Raw genomic sequence first — 23,622 nt, 5'->3', positions numbered from 1 at the left:
AATTAATTTATAATTAAAACATTGTAAAAATTATTGTGTAAACTATTTATTTATTTATTTATTAAGGTATAAAAAACATCAAATTCCAACCAGCAGCAAGAGCTGAAAAGGTTGGATTACAATCATAAACTGAGAAGTAAAATACATCATAGTAGATCTAAACTAAACATTATACATAAAGGATTCGTGCTAAGTGCGGAATAGTAGACCGCCTATATAACTATATCTTAATGTTGATTTAAAGAATATTTGTTTCATACAGTATCTCCTCTCTCACCAAATTTTAGAGCCTGATGATTAGATTGAATGCATCGTCATACAGTATTCAATAAAAATAAAAAGAAATTGAAAGATTGTAATAGCTCGCCAAGCTTTCCAATCCCTGCATCAAAAACAAGTTGGCATTACATACGGTAACAATTTGAAGGGAGGATTAAAAACAGTTTGTGTTGTTCTGTGCATAACCATGTTCTGTATGGTAATTGCTATGAAGTATACCTTTCATTTTGTTTACCTAACAACTTAATAAGATTACTGTAAATTCTATACAGTACAATGATTGCAAAGAAAATATGAAGCCAATTTAATAGTGACTGACATTGATTGTGTTAGGTCATATCACTTTAATGCTAACTGAGCTTAGGTAATGTAATTGAGTTACATTATTTCTCTAAGCGTTGATATAGAAAATTATAATGTTGACATTTAAATGTGAAATAAATATTTAGCATATCATTATTATTAGTACAGTCGTCGCCACTGTGTCATTAGTGTCTATCGCTCACTGTAGTATTTTCAGTTTTCTAGATTTATACAGTATTGTTTCTTGCCATCAATGCCAATATTGTTTTTAAAGGTTTGCATGAAGAATAAAAACTAGTAAAGTAAAGCTTGGTTTATACTAAAACGCAACTAAAGTATGTTAGCATAATATAAGGAATTCCCAAGCGATGGATTATTTGAACTATCATCATTGGTCAACTGTCTTGCGTCACATACTTCTCGTGTTGCATCCTAGTGGAAACCAAACTTTAGGTTCGCCGCGGTACACCATGCTTTTCGGGTGTTATGATGCAATCGTCTTCTAAAGTGACTTATTATTGTCAATATCATATTCATAGTTTTTCCAATGTTACGTAAACATATTAAATATAAATAGTTATTTTATATTTATTAGAAAAAAGGTACAGATTTTTTATTGAGTACAATTTTATTTATTGAGTATGCACATTAGTATTAGTAGTAATCAATACTATTATTAATAATTATGAGTAAAAATTGTCATTATGGGTATTTCTCTAGCAAACTATGGCCTTTTATCCTAATAATGTTGCTTCTTACAGTACAGAAAGAAATTACTGCTTCGTATCTACGCGTAGCCTTTCGTAGCCTACGCGTAGGTAGATCGTAGGTTATTGTTCTGTCCTACGATGTATTGTTCGTAGCCTACGATGTATTGTTTGTAACCTACGATGTATTGTTTGTAGCCTACGATGTATTGTTTGTAACCTACGATGTATTGTTCGTAGCCTACGATGTATTGTTCGTAGCCTACGATGTATTGTTCTCTCCTACGATGTATTGTTCGTAGCCTACGATGTATTGTTATGATAATTATCTAGGCGCGCCTACGTAGGGTGGTTCGTAGGGTTAGTAAACACCATTGTCATTGCCTTTAGAAGCATTGACAATGCAAACAAACGATGTATTGTTAATTGCTAATTAAAATCCTATCTAAAGATAGTAGACGTCAATTTTTGTAGCCGCCGTACGCATCGGTTATCCTAATTTGGACGGAAATCCGCCGACGAAATGACATCGGGCCGGTGGACCTCAGCTCACGTAGAGAGAGTCGAGGCTAGTCTGTTTCGGCGGCCTACACTAAAAATTATTTAATCCTACCTTGGAATTCCTACGAATTATAAAAACAACGACACCTAACCCAACAAAATATATGCAAAACAAATATATATTCCATATTAAGATTTAACATAGGCTTAGGTTTTTTAAAATGATTACGACATGTGTATAGAAAAAAGCCCCACCAGAATTTGGAGTGGAAAAAACATGTGAGCAGTTTCAGAGAGAGAGTATTATGTTTCATGTCATGTGACACAAAATCCAGGTACACGATCTTATTAATCGTCGTCAGACCGGCAGCCACCCTCTCGTACTAAGTTTAAAAAAAACACGTGAACAATTGCGGTAAAGCAGAGAGTATCGCGTTTCATGCCATGTGACCAAAAAACTAGGTCTGTATTAATTACGGTCTTCTGTCGGCAGTCTTTTTGAGCGACCGATTGAACGTTCTGATACTATATTTAGAATTAATTGTTTACGATCTTTTTTTCTCGGCATCGTTTCTGGATGGACTAGACGTTCGCTATATAAGTTGGCCTGTTCGTTGCGGTTCACCTGTGTTGGATCGTGTCTCTACGTTTACATCGTGGGAAATTTATATTCGCCGTTGAGTAGGTATAAACACGCACAGAGGAAAAGATTACGATTAAAAAATATTATTTATTTTTTAGTAATTTACAACTTGGTCCTCCGCCAGTTAAATTTAACACATTAATTTCACACCTTCTTAATTACTTCACTAAGAACATCGCAGGGTTGTTTATATAGGTTACGAACTCCCTACGAAGTTCAGAACGTAGCTCATTTAAAGTTGTTTATTGAGGTTACGAAGCCAAACAATGGAACCTACGAAGCCAACAACGTAGCCTACGTTCTATCTACGAAGCTACATCGTAGGTAAAGTTGCAGTACTTTCTTTCTGTACTGTATAACACCAAAAATGCATATATTTATAATGGGCTAACCTTCATACAAAGCTTGGCGGACTAGATGATGCCACAATATAATAACTCATCTCCCGCTTCATCCCGAACTGCAACCAAACAGCGCTCATTCATCTTTTCACGATAATCGATCGTTTTCACAATTACAGAATCAGAATTACAACTAACCCTTCTGATTGATATCCATGTTTATCTCCCACAAAGAAAGTACATTTACTTCATAATTTAATACCTATCTTTAGACTAATGACTTGGGTAAATGAGGAGTAGATATTATTAAGCATGGTTTCAATTTTAATGTATTGACAGATAATACTTTAGTTTTCGTTGTAAAGTCATCTGAGACTAATCCACGATTTTCTGGATTACCAACTATCTTCTATTTTGAGTAACTCTATGACAAAGACACTATTAAGGATGCCTTTAATTATTTATAAAACTTTTGCATCTGAAAAAGCAATTTGTAGCTGGTATAAAGATAGATGTTTTTTTAGATTTTGGTATCAATCAAGATTCAAATCAAAGTAATAATATTATTATAAGTTATTTTTACTGATTGATTGATTGATTTGAAAGCACAGGAGAAAATGCGAGACAAGTACAGTACATTATTTAGTAGTAGAGTTTTAGTGCTGGACAAATCCTACCTATAGAATAGAACCCACAACTTGTCCTGGAAAGCAAACACTAACCACTGCAATAAAATCCAAGCTGAGTAAATAAGGACAAATAAAAGAAAATGTTGGTTCATGTCAAGGATTTGAAATGTTGTTTTTATGAGGGCTTTTATTAATACAATATTATTAGCTACATTAGTATATGAATTATTTATATGGATATTTTAAAAATACTTTATTATTTTATCTTTTTAGTAAAGTACCTACGAGAAGTAACGCCATACTTTAGGAGGAGTACAATTATAGGAGAAGTAGGCTGGGAAAACACATCACCATACGTTATCAAGGAACCTGGCGCGAATCCTCGAGCAACTCGTAATAATTGGACCGAAATGAAAACAATACCTTTGAAGCTTTCTTATGTTACCACAAACTTAACAATGCCCGATCCTGAACATAGAACAATTGAGTTACATTCCCCAGACGGTCGTAGCTCATGTATCCTTCGTTGCAAAGACAATCAAAGCGCCATTGAGTGGTGCACCGCCATCCAGGCAAACGTGTGTCTGTTAAATTGTAATGCGATATCAGAAGCAAACGCGCTGTTAAGAACGTTACCGGGAGAATTGGAAATACATCATATGGGATGGTTAAGTGAACAGGTAAGGAATTTAACGAGTTTTTGAATCAAAGAGAAATGGTTTCCGCATCATTAGGCTCTCGCGGCGAAATTAACGATAAATGCATTAAAAGGTACCTGGTGTATACAACAACCATTTCCCTTATGAGAGCCCAGATGTTATTTTGAACATTTTGTTCACTTAAACGTCCATTTAACCATCGTGTACCTGCAGTGCGATATGAAATATTAGAGCATCTAATGTGCAATAGAGCGGTTATAATAGGTTAAATAAGGAATTAAGAGTTTAACTACCCTAATCAATAGAACATGAGCAAACAGAACAATTTGCATTGACGTAAAGTCGTTTAAGAAAGTTTTTTAAATGAATTAATGAAAATGTACAATGAAGTAAAAAAACAAAAACATTAATCATGAATTTTATTTTTAGAAACAAGAACATAAATAATTAATCATTGTCTGCAGTTCTAAATATGTATATTAAAAAATGTCTTGTGGGTAAAAAGGAATATAATATCGCTGTTTACTTGACAAAGGGCACATTCAGGCTTATTAATTAACCCGGGTAAGTTTGTTTCCTACCCATCAAGCAAGAACTGTGTCCATGAAACCAACTTAGCAGGTAAATTAACTAAAGCCTTGTTCGCACTGTTAAATTTAACCATGGTATATTTACCTAATGTCATTGGTAGATTTTAGATACAGCAGACCTTTTATTTTCACAAGTTCTAAAAACTCCACCTATTTTATACAACTTTTACAGTACACAAAATTATTGGCCAATTCAGACCTACAGAGTATGGTTTTGTAATTGCACGTTGCATACAACTGCATGTTCTCTATAGATTAGTGGATGCCACCTCTTACGGCATGACATTGACCTACTGTAAGCTCAAGGTACTGTACAAGATTAATGTACGGTGCAGTGCTTTACAATACGAAAATCGCGCATCAATTTGATTTTCTTCTAAAGTAAATCAAATCACTAACCAATTCCTGCATATAGAATGTTTGCCACATCCTTTTATTAATTTGTAACAAAAGCATGAACAAATCCAGTGTGAACGCTGATTACAGTTAAGATACCAAACCATAAAAATGTTTGTACAATGCCTTCTTCTCTTCAGAGGATAGCTTGATAGCAGATGTCTGTGAAGTAGAAACTATACATTTCATTTTTTATTCTGTGTCTGAACATACCCTTAATCTTCACATCAGTGGATACAGTAACTTGACAACAATTGTGTGAAGTAGAAAATATAAATTTCATTTCTCATTCTGTGTCTGAACATACCCTTAATCTTCACATCAGTGGATACAGTAACTTGACAACAATTGTGTGAAGTAGAAAATATAAATTTCATTTCTCATTCTGTGTCTGAACATACCCTTAATCTTCACATCAGTGGATACAGTAGCTTGACAACAATTGTGTGAAGTAGAAAATATAAATTTCATTTCTCATTCTTTGTCTGAACATACCCTTAATCTTCACATCAGTGGATACAGTAGCTTGACAACAATTGTGTGAAGTAGAAAATATAAATTTCATTTCTCATTCTGTGTCTGAACATACCCTTAATCTTCACATCAGTGGATACAGTAGCTTGACAACAATTGTGTGAAGTAGAACATATAAATTTCATTTCTCATTCTGTGTCTGAACATACCCTTAATCTTCACATCAGTGGATACAGTAGCTTGACAACAATTGTGTGAAGTAGAAAATATAAATTTCATTTCTCATTCTGTGTCTGAACATACCCTTAATCTTCACATCAGTGGATACAGTAGCTTGACAACAATTGTGTGAAGTAGAACATATAAATTTCATTTCTCATTCTGTGTCTGAACATACCCTTAATCTTCACATCAGTGGATACAGTAGCTTGACAACAATTGTGTGAAGTAGAAAATATAAATTTCATTTCTCATTCTGTGTCTGAACATACCCTTAATCTTCACATCAGTGGATACAGTAGCTTGACAACAATTGTGTGAAGTAGAAAATATAAATTTCATTTCTCATTCTGTGTCTGAACATACCCTTAATCTTCACATCAGTGGATACAGTAACTTGACAACAATTGTGTGAAATAGAAACCTACAATTTTATTTCTCATTCTGTGTCTGAACATACCCTTAATCTTCACATCAGTGGATACAGTAACTTGACAACAATTGTGTGAAATAGAAACCTACAATTTTATTTCTCATTCTGTGTCTGAACATATCCTTAATCTTCACATCAGTGGATACAGTAGCTTGACAACAATTGTGTGAAGTAGAAAATATAAATTTCATTTCTCATTCTGTGTCTGAACATACCCTTAATCTTCACATCAGTGGATACAGTAACTTGACAACAATTGTGTGAAATAGAAACCTACAATTTTATTTCTCATTCTGTGTCTGAACATACCCTTAATCTTCACATCAGTGGATACAGTAACTTGACAACAATTGTGTGAAATAGAAACCTACAATTTTATTTCTCATTCTGTGTCTGAACATATCCTTAATCTTCACATCAGTGGATACAGTAGCTTGACAACAATTGTGTGAAGTAGAAAATATAAATTTCATTTCTCATTCTGTGTCTGAACATACCCTTAATCTTCACATCAGTGGATACAGTAACTTGACAACAATTGTGTGAAATAGAAACCTACAATTTTATTTCTCATTCTGTGTCTGAACATACCCTTAATCTTCACATCAGTGGATACAGTAACTTGACAACAATTGTGTGAAATAGAAACCTACAATTTTATTTCTCATTCTGTGTCTGAACATATCCTTAATCTTCACATCAGTGGATACAGTAGCTTGACAACAATTGTGTGAAATAGAAACCTACAATTTTATTTCTCATTCTGTGTCTGAACATACCCTTAATCAACAACAATTGTGTAAAGTATAAGCTATAAATTTCATTTCTCATTCTGTGTCAAATTCCGAAGTATGGGTCTTTGCACTTGACTCATCTTTAATACAGAATAGCTAAGAGATAAAAAGGTGATTAATTGAGATGAGATGTAGCTACAGCATCAACCAATCACATGCTTCATTACACCGTTGAGTTTAATACTCGTCAAGTGATCAAACCCAAATTGAATTCTCACCTCACTTGCGTGACTCTTGCATTCATGTTGTGAACATCAACAGCAATGTGACAAACACAGTTCACATATGGCTAGAATGTGATTACTGTCGTTTACAGTTACACTAATATGTTTATCACTATCATTATCAAATCATTTTACAGTACATAAGAGAATTGAAATTTTATGTTTTTTTTATTTTTTAGGAGAAAATTATAATTGCCGAGGCAAATAAACAGTTTTTATTTAATTAAACAGAATTGATTTAATAATACTTTTTTCCGTCTTTTGAATACCAAATTTCAAGTTTAATTCCTTAATTATGTACACATGATTTGGGGTTTTGTTGCGCCAATAAATGCAAAAAGAAACAAGGAGTTGTCCGCCGAGTGCGGATAACTAATAAAGTACTAAAGTAAAAGTACTCCCAGGGTTGTCCCCAATATTTATGGCTTCCTAGGCTGAGACGATTTGAAGCCAGGCATGAGACTATCCTCTTGGTAGTATTTAAGTCAGTATCCAGACAACCCTACTAAAATATAATACATTGAAATATTAATTGATAATTTCCCTTTAAAAATGTTGACTACCAGAAAAAGTAACATAAATTCTTATTTTTAAAAAAAAATTGATCTTTACTGGTAGTGCCATTGCCAATAAAACAAATTCAGAAATTGAACTGGTGACTAAATCGTTTCTGTTACAGTTTCATACTGTGGCCTACATTTTAATGTATACTGTGTGTTTGCTTTGAAATCATATGAACAAACCAACAACAAATTAAACATTGATGGCGAAATACATTCTAACCAACAAAAAAGAAAACATTGACGGCGAAATACATTTTGACTAACAAAAAAGAAAACGTAGACAGTGAAATACATTTTAACTAACAAAAAAGAAAACGCAGACAGTGAAATACATTTTAACCAACAAAAAAGAAAACGCAGACAGTGAAATACATTTTAACAAACAAAAAAGAAAACGTTAACGACGAAATACATTTTAACTAACACAAAAGGAAAACGTTGACGGCGAAATACTTTTTAACCAACAAAAAAGAAGACGTTCACAGTGAAATATATTTTAACCAAAAAAAGATAAAACATCAATGGCAAAATACCTTCTAACCAACAAAAAAGAAAACATTGATGGCAAAATACATTTTTTTATCTATTTGAACACCCTAAAGTGGCACTTTTTCTTTTTTTTACTATAAGGAGTATTCATCCATCTCTAACACAATTACAGCTCTAAAAATGATTCATTGATATTCCTGTAAGCAGTCAAGCGTGGTTCCCACTAGCGACGCAACCTACGCAACATAAGAAAATGTCCTTCCAATAATTGTGCTACGTGAAATAAAACATGCTTGCGTGTCAACTATGACCTGGTTCAGCCCGCGTATTCGACTACGTGCTGTACTATGTTTTCCAGTGTTCTTTTGCCTTGCGTTGTTGCGTGAAATCTAACCTTAGCGATGTTTTAAGCACTGTTGCGTCGTCGGTTCCCGTCGCTACATTGCGTTCTAGTGCGAACCATGCTTTAGTAGTCCACTGTGCTGTTTGACACTGCTATGCCTTTTTCCAACATGTTGAGCATACCAAAACGAGAACATCGATCTATATGGGCCAACATTTAAAGGTACCAAGAATTTTATTGACTTTGTTGTCATTAAGATTAAATACAGTTATTTTATAAACAAACGTACCACCAGTCCTTTTAAACACTGATTCTTCATGTGGTTGTTTATACTATAGTATTCTAAATATTTTGGATCACATAGAGTGGTCATTTTGCCTGCTCTGTTGGCAGCACTTCTAGATTTCTAGTTCTTATAGTATAGTACAGTACAGTATGTCTATGGTTGGATATTGATCAGTATATTATTAACAGGGCAGAATTATTTTCCTCTTCTAAAAGTAACATGGATGCACAGTACAGTATGCAACTGATCAATGTAATTAATAATTACTGTAATGAATCAACAATAGATGTTCATTCAAGCGTACACAGTCTTTATTGTCTGGATAATTTATGCTTGAATGCTTTGCTTATGACAATTAATTGTTTTAATTTAACAATGTGTATCATTCAATTGGTTTTACAGTTAGTATTGATAATATAGTAGTTAAGTTAGAATTCCTTTACCACTAGTAATAGTATTAGTATGAATTCTGAAAAGTTTCTTTATATTTATCATATAGCAATTTCAACTTTTAGAATATACAGTAATTATACAGTACTCTTTTTTGTTTTCATGAGGAATTTCAATTTTAGAAAAAAGAAATTATCTTTATTCTACTACAGTATCTAAGAAATGTAAATGATTTCCTGATAAAAATTTAAAATGAGGAGTATTTTTTTTTTTTCGTAGACCATAAAGATATTATAGTTCACTGTCTTCCTTGTCATTTTGCTGGCCTGGCATTTTTGTTTTTACTCAATAATAATATTGTTGTCTGCAGATTTTGTCTGATGTAAACACTGGATATGTCGTACTGTAGGCATTTACGCTAATTGCGAGTGGTGTGTGTGCATGTGAAAAGAGTCATTTTAATCCAATCGTTCATTTATTGTTGTTTTTATGAACTGTGTAGTCAATAATATTAATCATAAAGAGTAAAACCTATAATTTTCTAATAGAAAAATCATTAATACACTTCTGAATGTTATATAATAACAGCTGCATTAGACATTAAAGACAGATTATATTGAACCGAATAATGATAAGTGACCATGATGATAATTAACGTAAAATTAGCAATAAGGACGTCATTGTTAAGATCTCCAATAACATTCCCACACTAATATCTTTGCTTTTTTTTTAATTGTCACTATATTAATGTGAGTGAATACAGAAAATAAATTTAGGGAAATGATAATTGTATTTTATTGGTAAAAACCATAAGAATTCACACTGGAAGGAATGCATTGTACTAGAATTGCTCTACAGAAACCATTGCCAAGGAAGACAATTTTTTTTGTTAAATACTACATTTTTTACGAATAAAGTATCTATATCTATATTTATGCGGGTATCAGTGGCTGAGTCTCAATGGAAAATAAGCAAAAATAAAGAAAAATGTGCAGAGCTTTCGGGAAACACTAACCCTTCATCTGTGCAAGCGAGAGACAAAATTGAGAATATAAAGTTTAAAATACAGTATGGTTTTTACCAAAATCAATGGAAGAAGATGTTAATAAATCAATTCTTTCATCAGAATTAGAAACAAACAAGCAGCTTTTCACATTAACTAATGGCAATATTTGTTTCCTCCAGCAAAGTCAATCTGAACCAAGGGGTGGAGTATGGAAGGCAATCTTCATGGCAATTTCAGATGAAGATGTTCTTATGTACGACAATGTACCCTTCACAAAGGATGAGTGGTTGAAGCCTTACAGGTCTTTACCTTTAATATCAACAAGGTAATGTATAACATGTTACATTTATGGTATCAAAACTTCGCAGGTAGACGATAAACTTTCAGACATACCATCAATGTAAAAATAACTCCTTTAACCCCTACAGTATATAACCATATGAGCATATGAGACCTTTTTGGTCAGAACAAGTTTTGTAGCCAATCACACATAAGATGCTTATGTGAACAAGATTGGTTAAAAGTGTCTAGGAGAAGTTTGGTAGGTTGTGAGAAGGTAATAATATTTCTTGTTTAATATAGCGCTTATTGCACAATGCACATTATTACCCCGGTGGTTTTTGGATGAAACATGTATGGAAACATACTTGCATAATGCACCTAGTAATCAGCGCAAAGTTGTGTCTTGACCTAACCAGGTACCCAACTATACACCTGGGTGGAGAGAGGCAAATGCAAGTAAAGTGTCTCACCTAAGGATACAAGTAATGCGGTGAGTGTTGGATTCAAACTGATGATCAGTAATCCAACGTGCAACACGCGGCCGTACACCTTTAGAAAGAGGGAATGGCAAGAACACAGTTCCACGGTTCCTGCATAACTTAATTATACAATTGTCAAGGGCATCAATTACGATATTGACAGTATTTTCATTTCTTCATATCGTTGTTTAAGCTTCATTTCCTTCAAATCATTATATTATGATAGGTATTATAGTTTAATATCTATGCAAGGCTGTGTAATCTGTCAACTAGTGGGTAGGAAGCAGAAGATGTTGATGCTTAGATGGATCGGATCAAAATAAAATATACCTGAATGTTAATAATGTGCTCAAGAAAAAAATAATTTTTCAGTCATGCGTATAAAAACATACTGTAGTGCAATTTATATATTATTACTTTTAAATATTAAATAAACAACTTACAGACAAGTGGGACTTCCCATTGGATCCATAATTGTTGGTTTTTGTTGAGGTTTTTCAGAAAGTCAAGTTGCCAGATGAATTTTAATTAAGAGTATCCAATAATTTAGAGCCTTTAATAAGAAAGTTGAATGTAATTGCTATAGTACATGGAAACACATGCAATAATACATACTTTAAATCTTTCTTTTCAAATGTTCTACCATATTCTTGGTGTTTACTTTTTTTTTATTTTACAAATAGAAGTTAACAAATTGAAAAGATAATGTTTAAGTAATAATAATAATCATTCATTCGTAGAATCTGTATTTCAATTTACTACTTGAATGAACTTTTGCTTTTTTATAATTGCCTTCAGCGCTTTAAGATTACTGTTAGTAAAAACAATTTAAATCATTTAATAACCTTTTAAAGTTAAAAGAAAATTCCAATCCCTGACGTGAAACTAAAAGAAGAAAATGTTAATTTGACCTTATAGTTTCTCATTTTATAGGCAATTACAGTACATAAAAAATATGGGTATATATGGTCATGCACAAGTTAAAAGTCTACTTCACTGTCAATACTTTATCATAAAATGTTTACATTTTTAAACGGTTGAAATTAATCAGGCCTTGATACAAGATTGTTGGTATTTAAAGAATTACTTATCAAGAGATTATAGCATTTAAAGCTGACGTTATGAATCATCCCTCTCTCATCATGTGATCCTGTTTCTTTCGTGAGCAGTAATAACTGATATGCAATGGGAGGCCTGTGTTCATCCAGGTTAAGATACCAACGTCCTGCGACCCATTTCTGTTTAGAATTGTGCTGAAATGTATGACTAATAATCTATATTCATCTAAGTTATAAATGAAAACATAATAATGTGTGATTATTAATTTAATAGTCATACATATCATTATCAACTAATGTCGAATGGCAGAGGTGGCAAAAGCATAGCCATTAAACATCTGCAAGTTTGCAGCCAACAAGCTTCATAAGAACATGTAGTATAGCAAGTCCAAAACAAAAGGTCCATCAGAAGTGGATGCATGTAGAAAGGCAACCGGACAGGTTTGACTGGATGGTATACAGAGCTCTTTATTCCTCAATAAAACATAATAACCATCAAGTCAGCCACCATGTCGATACATAAACTCCCTCAAGAGGGTGAACAGTCAGTAGAGATTGGTGCATATCTAAGAAATGAAACACAGAAGACTTAAATTTCTCTTTAGAAATAGAAAATATCCAACACCAAAATCTCTAAAATTGCTTGCCTCCTCACTTGTTCAATGTTATTATGCCTTTCATGTCCCCTTCCTAAAAGGTAAAACCTATTATAAATCTTAGATCTAATACCTGGTATGTACTGTACATGAAAAACCCAGTGCATTTTTCAAGACAATAAGGGGGCTGACCCCAGCATACTCATCCACATAACATATGGCTGTATGGACATGACATGACCCTTTTAGAAATGGTAAATTACATGAACCTTTTTGGAAGGAGACATGACATGACCCTTTTGAGAAGTGATCATGACCCATTTAGCAAGGGGACATGACATGGCCCTTTTGAGAAGTGATCATGACCCATTTAGCAAGGGGACATGACATGACCCTTTTAATAAAGGGACATGACATGACCCCTTTAATAAAGGGACATGACCCTCTTAATAAAGAGACATGACATAAAACATAAAAATAAAATGACATGACCTTTTTAGGAAGAGGACATGACATGACCCTTTTAGGAAGGGAACATGACATGACCCTTTTAGGAAGGGAAATGACATGACCCTCTTAATAAAGGGACATGACATGACCCTTTTAGGAAGAGAACAATTTTTGAATTAAATACATCCAGCTAAATCCATGGACAAGGCACATTACTTTTGAAATAGCCTAACCATAAAATACTAATAATATACAGTAGTATATTAGATTTATTAAACTCACTGTTAAAAAGCAGTTATGATAGGTAATGTTCTACAAACTTCAGAATTTCCTGGCAACCGCTTATAAGGCACTTTCTAATCATAAAGTAATCATTCTGCAATATTCCATTCTCTAACGATGCAAACATTGATGTTTTTGAAGATGTCTGCACTCTATTTTAAGTGAATGTAATTATGTAAGTGAACATGCATTTATTAGTAAACGCATCAAATGCATACTGTTGCATTTTATGAGTTGGAATTTGGAATGTTATACATCAAAATGAAATTCCAATATTGACAAAGCTCAACAACAACTAATACATTTACTTTGCATTATCTTGTATGTAAAAGCATAAATTCTAAATGTCATTCTCTGTGTTTTTGTGGCTGCGATATTTCTTGGTTGTTTTAGCTTATTGTTAATCCTTGCGGGATGGTGTTGTGTGAGCCTAGCTTTCATCTTGGTTTGAATATCAAGTGGCTGGGGATTACAATGAACAGCTGATGTTGATCGTAATAAACGACTACATTTACAAAGGTTTGTCACTAACCTACATTGAGTTTCATTATTCAAAGGAAGTTACACATTCTGAATTCATTTTACAAAAGTAATAAATACCAAAAGATCAAATAATTTTTTTTTAAAGATGAGAGCGTTAATGTTATTATGATAATTTTATAGTATTCTATATAATTGTCAAAAACGTTTCACAAGATGTTTAAATTTAAACAAATTACTGCATCATCCTCTATGGTTAGCTACAATTTTAGAAATTCTCCTGATATTTACTCTAATTTTTCCAAGTATCAGTATTATTAGCATACTGTTTTTTAGGATCCGGATTTAATGTGCAATCAGATGTTCTAAAAATAAACACAACATTTTATGATGAAACTGTCGGAGAAATTATACAAAGCTGTAGAAGATGATTAGATTCTCAACCATGCATACAATTGGACGAAACATAATAAATATGAAGCCTACAATATTCATACTGTGTGTATATAGATAGGTACTGTAAATCTTCTAATTGTAACCCTGGGTTATTATTCTTTGATTGTTTTTTTAGGGTGGGTTATTAGAAGAGGGGTTACTATTAGAGTAGTGGGTCACTATTACTAATCTTAAATTAGGCACCCCCCCCACCAAATATTAGAGTGTGGGTTACTATTAAAAGATTTATGGTATTCTATTCTTACTTGGAATTAAGGACAATACATTGTTATCATGAGATTCAGCCTGCCGTATTTATGCAGTAAACTATTACTGTACTAAGATTAAGTAAGACCAGAGTAAGTTTATGTCATGATGTTAACATAATATTATGATGAAAGATTGAATTGACAATGTAATTGGTTTTCTTTGCATCTGGGTCCATCTCCCTACTAAACCGCAACCGTAAATTATATCTTTAAATTAATTTTGAATAACATTTTCATGATATCTGTGTCCTTTTATTATAGAGTACTATTGCCAGTACCAAATCGGTTCCACAACATCTCCCCATAAAGCACAATTGAATATCATAGTTCTCATTATAATTAATTTTTAACTAACTAAAGAAATCAGATTTCTTAGCCGATTACTGATGTAATTTCAGTTACTGTACATGATTACCAGTTTCCTCAGTTTTTAGTATCTTACAAAGTGAGGGCAGTATTTATTCAAGTACAGCTACAATTTTAACATAATACATAAACAGATAGATAATCTAACATTTCTGTATTTTTCATACTTAATAATTCTTTAATTTCATTATTTTTATTTCCTTTGATTTCATTACGTTTATAACACACCACACAGTGTATCCATGTCATTTGATTGGTTATAATTGGTTATAATATTATAGATAATTCTATTCAATGGTAAAGTGATTTTAATGGTTTCTATTCAATGATAGTGTTATTTAATGGTTCTATTCAATGGTAAAGGTGATATTTAATGGTTCTATTCAATAAAGTTATATTTAATGATCCTAATCAACAAAGTTATATTTAATGATCCTAATCAATCGTAATATTGGTATTTAATGATTCTATTCAATGGTAAAAGTGGTATTTTAAGGGATCTGTTCAATTGTAATGGTGGTATTTAATGAATCTATTCTGTTTGAATATACTGATCTACTCCGCGGCCAAAGTTGGATGGTGTAACCTTGAGCATAAACTTTGACATTGATTCAAGATAGAAATATACCTATATTTTGTTTTTATTTCCTAAAGTCCTTTGAATTTCCTTTTATTCAATTCAGTTTCTTTGAAAACAGATTTAATTAATTATTTACAATAATCAAACCATTTAATGATGTGTGGACTGTCTTCGTACCTAACGATCGATTTTTGTTTACAAAGTGCTAAATGTCAACGAACTGCATTAGGTGTTCATTTATTGGCTCAACTGTTCATTCTCATTAAATCATGATAAGTGTGCTCTACGAGTTGCCTAGGTGACAGGTATAACAGTCAGCGCCTTTAGGGGACGTGAGATGACCGATTGATATTCAATAATGTTATCAGCTACTTTGAGATCAATAGTTGAATGGTTATCTATTAGGTTTTGAAGTTTTGTCAGTTTGTCATGGCTGGATTCAAGATGTTCCACCATTCTAATGCATAATACTTGAACTTGGAATTTTTAATAATGTATTCAAACGTAAAGTTAAAACTTTCAATTAAAAAAGATTGAACAAAAAACAATTTTTCGTTAATTAACACCCAAATTAGACACTGCAAGCTAACCTTCTATTGTAGCTAGTTTATCTAATCTTCATGATATTCTTTTATAAACTATCCAATGTCTCATATCAGAAGGTACTAAATGGGGCGACCATCTGACTACGCCATTATATAAACCAACCACAATTTTTCACTAAATGAGAAACCAGTTTTGGTTTGAGTTGAAATTAGGCTGCATTAAAACATCACTAAAAACTGGTTTCCATTCAATAAAATTATTCTTTTGAATTTTTTCTATAGAAACAGGCCCTGAGACTGTAAGGAGTAAAATGAATAAAAACTTGATTAAATCTGGCCTGTATAAAATATAATAAACTATATTAAATCGTTGTCAGTTGTCTTATTGGATTGAACTATATGTGGCAGTAGATATACAACAAAGTGAATCTAACAGTAACAGCCAACAATCTGTAAATGAATGCATTGAATCTGCTAACTGAATACATTCAATTAAGAGAACCTGACACATATAATAATATCAATGATAAATTGAACTGAAAAAACCTCCTTCAGTCAACAGACATCTCATCTTTCAAGTATTGACATACTGCACTATCACGGCCTACTTAAGTAATGCATTGTAACAGTCAATTCATTGTCATTCGTTACGGACAATTATGGATTATTCCTCTTATCTTGTGTTATGTTACACATTCGATTTAAGCTATGTTCATACACACTAGATTAAGCTGTTTTCGCAAACTCTAGATTTGGTTGTGTCCACACTCTAGATTTAGGTGTTTTCACACACTCTAGATTCTGTGTGTTTACACACATTAGAGTTACCTCAGTTCTATTGCTTAAGCTGATCCAAATCAATCCTGACATGAAATGCTTGTGTGATCCATTAACTGTCTTATGCCTCCATGTTATTATTCTTGTCACTACAATAGGTTTTATGTACATCTCATAACTTTAACTTTGACAGGTTTCAGATGTGATATTAGACAAGTGCTTCCCATATATCGGATCTTTTGTAAAACAGTGTGATATTTGCGTTTGAACATTTGAACAAGCTATACCGTAATATTACTTTGATGCAAGCTCATTTAACTCTGATAGAGAAAATATGTACTAGTGTAGAGAGAGTAGTGGCTGGCATAGGCCAATGGTAATAGTAATTAGAACCTCTCCTTTGGGACATTCCTATTTAAAAGACATCCCTAGAGTATACTGTGTACTCTTTAGTGTATCTTATATCTTTAGTATAATGCTTCCAGATACACAAGTTAATATTTTAGATAATGCTTCATTCTATTGTATATTATACATAAATATACAATAAACTATTACAATTATTAAATTGATCTTGCAGGTTGTTGTATTCTGGCAATCAAAAGGGTATGACAAGTAATAAAGGTGTGGAGTTGACGTTTGGAACCAGAACAGGAACACCACAAGGAATAGAAGCCCACCTGTTTAAGGTCGATTCCAGGCGTGATTTGGCTATGTGGACCAGACAGTTTGTGCAAGGGGCGCATCATGCAGCTGTTTCTAAGAAAGAGATTAGCTGTTGTAAGTGAAAGAGTTACCCAGCATACCTAGAAACTAAATAGATCCAGCATGGATAAAAGAGGCACCTGGAAACTCAAAGAAAAATATATATAAAATCTGCATGCCCAAAACCTATGTTTTCAGCATGGCTATGGATAAACCTACCTGGATAAACTAGCAATAGCCTTTCTCAAAGGAAAGAGAGATATAACTATAACTATACCCCTATTTATAAATGGTATACGCTTATTAAAGATAAATTAGAGCAATAACAAATTGTTCCTATTTTGGTATATCAGCAGTTATAGTAATTATTTCTATTTCATCTTTTATGTAGCTGTGAAATGGCAAGGAAGAGAGGCTAAGCTTGTGATACACTACGAAAACGGTTTTACCTTGACAACTAGTCAGAATGGTAACAAGCCAGAGGTCATGTGGTATTACCCATTTGATAAGTTACGGTTTTCTTCAGATGATGGCAAGAAATTTCTTCTACTAGACTTTGGAGCAAATGAAGGGGAATATGTAAGTTCCCCATCAATAAATGTAATAATCGTGACATGTTTGGTTAGAGCCAATCAATACATCTTTTAGTTAAATGCTGCATTTATATTTTGAAGATCAAAGTGCTTGTGGATTAGTTTTTAACCCATTCTATAGGATGCTGCTTCCCCAAGGGTCTTGTTGTGTTAAACAGGCACTGATTTCCTATCCACAACAGAGTTAATGTGAAAATATATCAGATTAGACTGGTTCTACACATACAAACAGAACAATGAAGTCAGTCGCAAACCCATGCCGTCATGGCACTCAGCTATTGACATAGGCTGCTTACAAATTTCTTAAACACGCACAGCCTAAATCTGTAGTACGCACTCATTAATGTGCTGCTGCTGCATTGTTAGTGCTCTTGTTTATTGTACATTTATTTTATGTCTTTGTGTGTTTTCTTTTAGGAACTTGATGTTCAAGAGTGTCCAAAACCAACAGTATTCATCTTACATACGTTTCTCAGTGCAAAGGTCACAAGAATGGGTCTTTTTGCATGACATGTATTCAAAGGATTGGACCATATCAAAATAATTCTATTGCAGCTACTTCAGTAATCATTCCTGCTGCAGTAAAAGTCCCTCAGTTGCTGCAAATTTTTTATCAGGTTTTTTTTTTACTGTATTCAGTTTTGTTGTAGGTTCTAAATGTTACCGAGTTTCACTACAGACAATAAACAGATACAACCGTATAGCTAGCACTATTAGGATTTTGTTGTGTCTATAACGACACTTATTGCCATAAAACATTCTGTAACATTTCTTGTTAAGAGGTAGATAAGAGAATGTGTAGATGATAATGAATACTGTACACCATTCCTCTCTTTGAAGAAGTGCTTTGTCGGTCCAGAATGTGCCACCAAGGAAGGAATGTTTTTCCTACATGAGGATATAAATTGCTGAATTCTTGATACATTAACAGTGATTATAGGAAACGATGCAGACCTGTACAATTGTGAAGAAAGAAATAATATGCGACTGTCCAGAATGTTTGGCGGCTGTGAAGAAAATTGTCCCTGTCTTTCATCCAAAAGATTCTACTTAAAAACGGAAGAATGTTAAAATGACATTACGTACTGTACACTTCATAAACAGTAAAATACTGTACTACTAAAATGAAGATATGGTATCTAACAGCAGTAGGTTTGATGAAATTCTGTTATGATTTTGATTTGATAGATGAGATGACAATCTGTATATAAATAAACTAAACTAGTAATGCATAAATGTATATTAAATTTGTATATATGTATATAAACATACATAGAAATATACATGTATTTGTGAATATTAATTCAAATCTGTATGCTATCTTTTGTGACTTCTTTTTCATATAGAACCTGTTTCAATTTATATGCTCTATACAACATACTGTATTTGTTTATAAGTTTCATTATTAGTTGGATAACAACTAACAATTAACATAATCAACTTGTTACAGAGAAGTAGATTTCTAGATATTAGACACTGCTGTTGAGTCAAAGTCTTTTTTGCATGCTGAGAAATAATGAAGAGACGTTTCGCCTCAAAGGCACATTATTACATGAATCCCTTCAATTAGCAATCGTAAAATTTTTTTCGTCAGATCAACAGGCAACCATTGATTTAACAACAAAAAATTATGAAATTCTAGCCAGATTTTCCACATATATTACAGCTTAATTATATTTTATATTAGGCCTAATAGTGTATTACATATTATATTATTATACTTTCTAATTGTTTAATAGTATATTTCCAACTTTAGCCACAGAATAGTTTATCAGGATGTGGTTGTAGCTTACATAATTTTCTAACATCAATATTTGTAACAACTACAGTATTATGGTTTAATTTTGTAAATATGTAATGCAATTTAATATTTTGACATTTTAAAATTGTAAAACAATAATGAATGCAATTTAAATGAATATGTTATATTTACGTTTACTGTATTTGTTTATAAAATTAGATTAGGTATTATTATTATTATTTAGATTAGATATTAAATTTCAGTAATTTTAAATGAAAAAAGACCAAATAATTACCCCAATGATTAAATAGAAACCACAGTCAAAATTATTTCTATAACTAGCTTAAAACTGCACAAAAAATAACATTATGAGAAAAAAACAACTTCTATAATGTTTACTACAAATGTAATTCAAAATACAGGACCTTCATTTTACATACGGTACAGGATTGAAAAACGTACCTAAAACATGGGATTTGTAAAATCTAGGTTGACCTAAATTGCCCCCGAAATACGTAGATCATAGCTAATGTGTTCTAGGGAACGTAAAATCAGAGTATGTAAAACTATTTTATAGTGAACTATAATATCATTATGCTAAAACAAAGGTTCTACTGTAAGGTATAATTCAGGAATGTATTAGTAATTGCTTACCATTTTAAAGTTCATTTGGCTCTTCCATAGGTATGAAAACAAAATAATGTAAAAATATTCCTCAGACACATGACAATGAAAATCTTTTAAACTTTTACAAATATTTGCCAATTTTATAAGAAATGACCAAGGTAGTTTATTTTTATATTTAGCTATTGTTTATCATTCTAGAAATAGATTATTATTTCAAATATTACAGGGTCCAATAAGAAACAACATCTTCATTATCACTATGTAATCTTGTTATATTATCTGTTTTTTTGTTCTTATATATTGAAAATCATTATTATATATATATATATATTATATTTACATAATTCAATATAAATTGTGAATATTCATTGTAATTTTAGAATTAATTGTAGAAATATACAATTAACAGTGTAAAAATTACGATAAGATATTTTGCCAAACTCTGACATAATTTGTACCAAATTCTCATTAGTACACATACAGTACTTTTTAACAAATTTGTTAGCACTGGATTTTTTTTTGGTAAAGCTCTGTCTACACTATCAAACTTTATGTGACAACAAATGTGGTGTGCCCATATATGGACACGATGATGTCATATCACTGTCAAATTTGGGCACATCACACTTTGTCAAACAGTTTGATAGTGTAGAGCTTTAGACTTTCCAACTAAATGGTAAGTTTTTACCATGTAAACAAGAGCCCAGTAACTTTCCTGACAGCAACTTCACTAGCCTGATACATCATTACATACATAGTCTGCTCATTGTAATTTACAAACTTGTGATGGTTACCTATTGAAAAAAATTAATTTTCCTGATAACTAAAATAAAATAATACCAAACACCAATATATCAATCATAATAATAGTAATAATTTTGTTAAGCGTACATATCCAAAGGAAACCTAAAAAACAACCAAATCCAGAAACAAAACCAAAACCATTAGACCAAGTTGAACAGTGAACCCAAATAAGCAGCAGATACTGCACGAACATGATGCTCAATTTTCTACCCAATAAAAATGGTTATTGCCTTAAAATAACCAACACAAACAACACAAAACATCTTATCAGTTATAGATAATTTTGTGAATGCTTATATTACATCAAACGTTAGATTAGTTGATTAATTATGCAATTAATAATGTAACACTTTATACCAAACTGTATTGAATTCATAATTTATAATATTGAATTGAGAAAAAATGAATATTAATTCAAGATGTAGCCTCAGGCTGTTTCTTAATTGAATACAGTAGAACCCTCCATTGGTATACTCATATTCAGAGCCTCTATTAAGGCGATATAATATTTATTAATGCGATTATTAATATGTTGAAATATTGCGGAAAACCCCTATTAAGGAGTCCCCACATTTTAAAATTCTATGCAAGTTGACCAATTAAGAAAAAAATATCTCATTCCTGGTTAAAATCATTTTACACGTGCAAGGCCTTGAATTAGACACACGTATGTCTGTGTACTAATACGAACAGTGTCTCCTGAAAATGGGTCTTTTGAAACCCATTTTGCCCTCATTCTTTTACCAGGAAAGTGTACCCTGAATAGGGGTGTCCCAAAGGAGGTGCTCTATTTCTACTGTGCACTTTTGTTAAAATATCAGCAAAGGCAGGATCGGATATTTGATATGATGATGATATAATGATAGTCATTTATGTTATTGTCTACAATAAAATGGCATGGAATGTTGGAATAATTTGAAATCGGCTCTTGTTAATTTCATATTTAGGTACCGTCTTTCAGATTCTTACTAAATTTCTTCATTATTTTTCTCCAATCCTTACAAAAGGTCACACTAACAGTCATTCGTCCTTTACTACTAGTAAACGATCTCCCCACTTCTTGTTCTTCATTATTTTTCTCCAATCCTTACAAAAGGTCACACTAACAGTCACTCATCCGTTACCACACTGGTACCGTCTTTCAGATTCTTACTAAATTTCTTTCAGTCACTCATCCGTTACCACTAGTAAACGATCTCTCCACTTCTTGTTCTTCATTGGTTTCCTCCAATCCTTACAAAAGGTCACACTAACAGTCACTCATCCGTTACCACTGGTAAACGATCTCTCCACTTCTTGTTCTTCATTGTTTTCCTCCAATCCTTACAAAAGGTCCCACTAACAGTCAATCATCCGTTACCACTAGTAAACGATCTCTCCACTTCTTTTCATTTCATTTCATTTCATTATTTATTTGGTCTATTTAAGTATATACAAAACAAACAAAAACTGAAATTGGGGAGACCAGGGTCAACCTAAGTGAACTTAATCACTGTAGCTGAGCCGGTTGACCCAACCCCAAAGTCAGTTTACACATAAAAGACATAAAGACAAAATACAGTTACAGCGAATCAAAATGAATATGAACTTTTCTAATGAAGGCTGATGGGCTTTCTAGGACTGCAGCATCTGTCAACGGTCTGGGAAGCTGGTCCCAGACACGGGGTAACCTGATTGCTATAGAATGGAAAAAAGCCTGTGTCCTTGATGCTTGATGTCTGAAGCACAAGCGATCATTGTGACGAGTATTTATTAAAATACAGTCATGAACTGTGCTGCAGTCCAGAAACCCCACCCGAACCTTAAAACAAAATATAATAAGAAATTTATCTCTTCTAACAGACAAAGATGAAACTGAAAGCAAATTTAACCTCTCCTCATAGCACATCTGTCCACGATGCTGTTTGAGAGCAAGACGAGTTGCTCTCCTATGGACCCCCTCAAGCTGATTTGACAAAGACTTCGTCCATGGAAACCAAGCAGGTTGCGCATACTCCAGACCAGGCAAACCAAGACCTTTGTACAAAGACAAAAATGCACTGGTCGAAGCATGTCCAGCCAACATACGTTTAGCTTTGGAAACAATGACATGGACATGTTCATCCCAGGTCAATTTTGAGTTAAAAGTAACACCAAGGTATTTAAAAGATGTCACCGTACTAATATGAGAGCCAATCAAAAGGTAGTTAGACAACTGTCTGTTACGCGAACGTGTGACATGCAGGACATTCCTCTTCATAACATTGAAAAGCATTCGATTTGCTTGGCTCCACAGACCAAGTCG

At 32.7% G+C, this 23,622-nt stretch overlaps 2 protein-coding genes across 3 annotated transcripts in view; one reads left to right on the top strand and one right to left on the bottom strand.

The window, feature by feature from the left end:
• The window catches only part of LOC144849812 (beta-1-syntrophin-like), a 41,356-nt gene extending 19,079 nt beyond the window's left edge, over positions 1–22,277 (top strand). The window contains exons 2-7 of one of the 2 annotated variants that reach the window (XR_013613999.1): positions 3,677–4,083; positions 10,449–10,594; positions 17,449–17,648; positions 17,965–18,152; positions 18,584–22,009; positions 22,086–22,277. Coding sequence is in view for 1 of the 2 variants with exons in the window: in XM_078706884.1 (XP_078563010.1) it covers positions 3,677–4,083; positions 10,449–10,594; positions 17,449–17,648; positions 17,965–18,152; positions 18,584–18,676 (1,034 nt within the window). In the remaining variant the exon portion in view is untranslated. Of the gene's footprint in view, positions 1–3,676; positions 4,084–10,448; positions 10,595–17,448; positions 17,649–17,964; positions 18,153–18,583 lie in introns of both variants that reach the window. The other variant, XM_078706884.1, reaches the window with a different exon arrangement.
• The window catches only part of LOC144849843 (uncharacterized), a 98,439-nt gene that overhangs the window by 53,247 nt on the left and 21,570 nt on the right, over positions 1–23,622 (bottom strand). The window lies entirely within an intron of this gene.

This window comes from Antedon bifida, chromosome 8, assembly GCF_963402885.1.
Source record: "Antedon bifida chromosome 8, ecAntBifi1.1, whole genome shotgun sequence".
In the NCBI taxonomy this organism is placed as follows: domain Eukaryota; kingdom Metazoa; phylum Echinodermata; class Crinoidea; order Comatulida; family Antedonidae; genus Antedon; species Antedon bifida.
The sequence above is the reverse complement of the archived record's forward strand: the minus strand, read 5'-3'. Positions and strand labels throughout refer to the sequence as shown.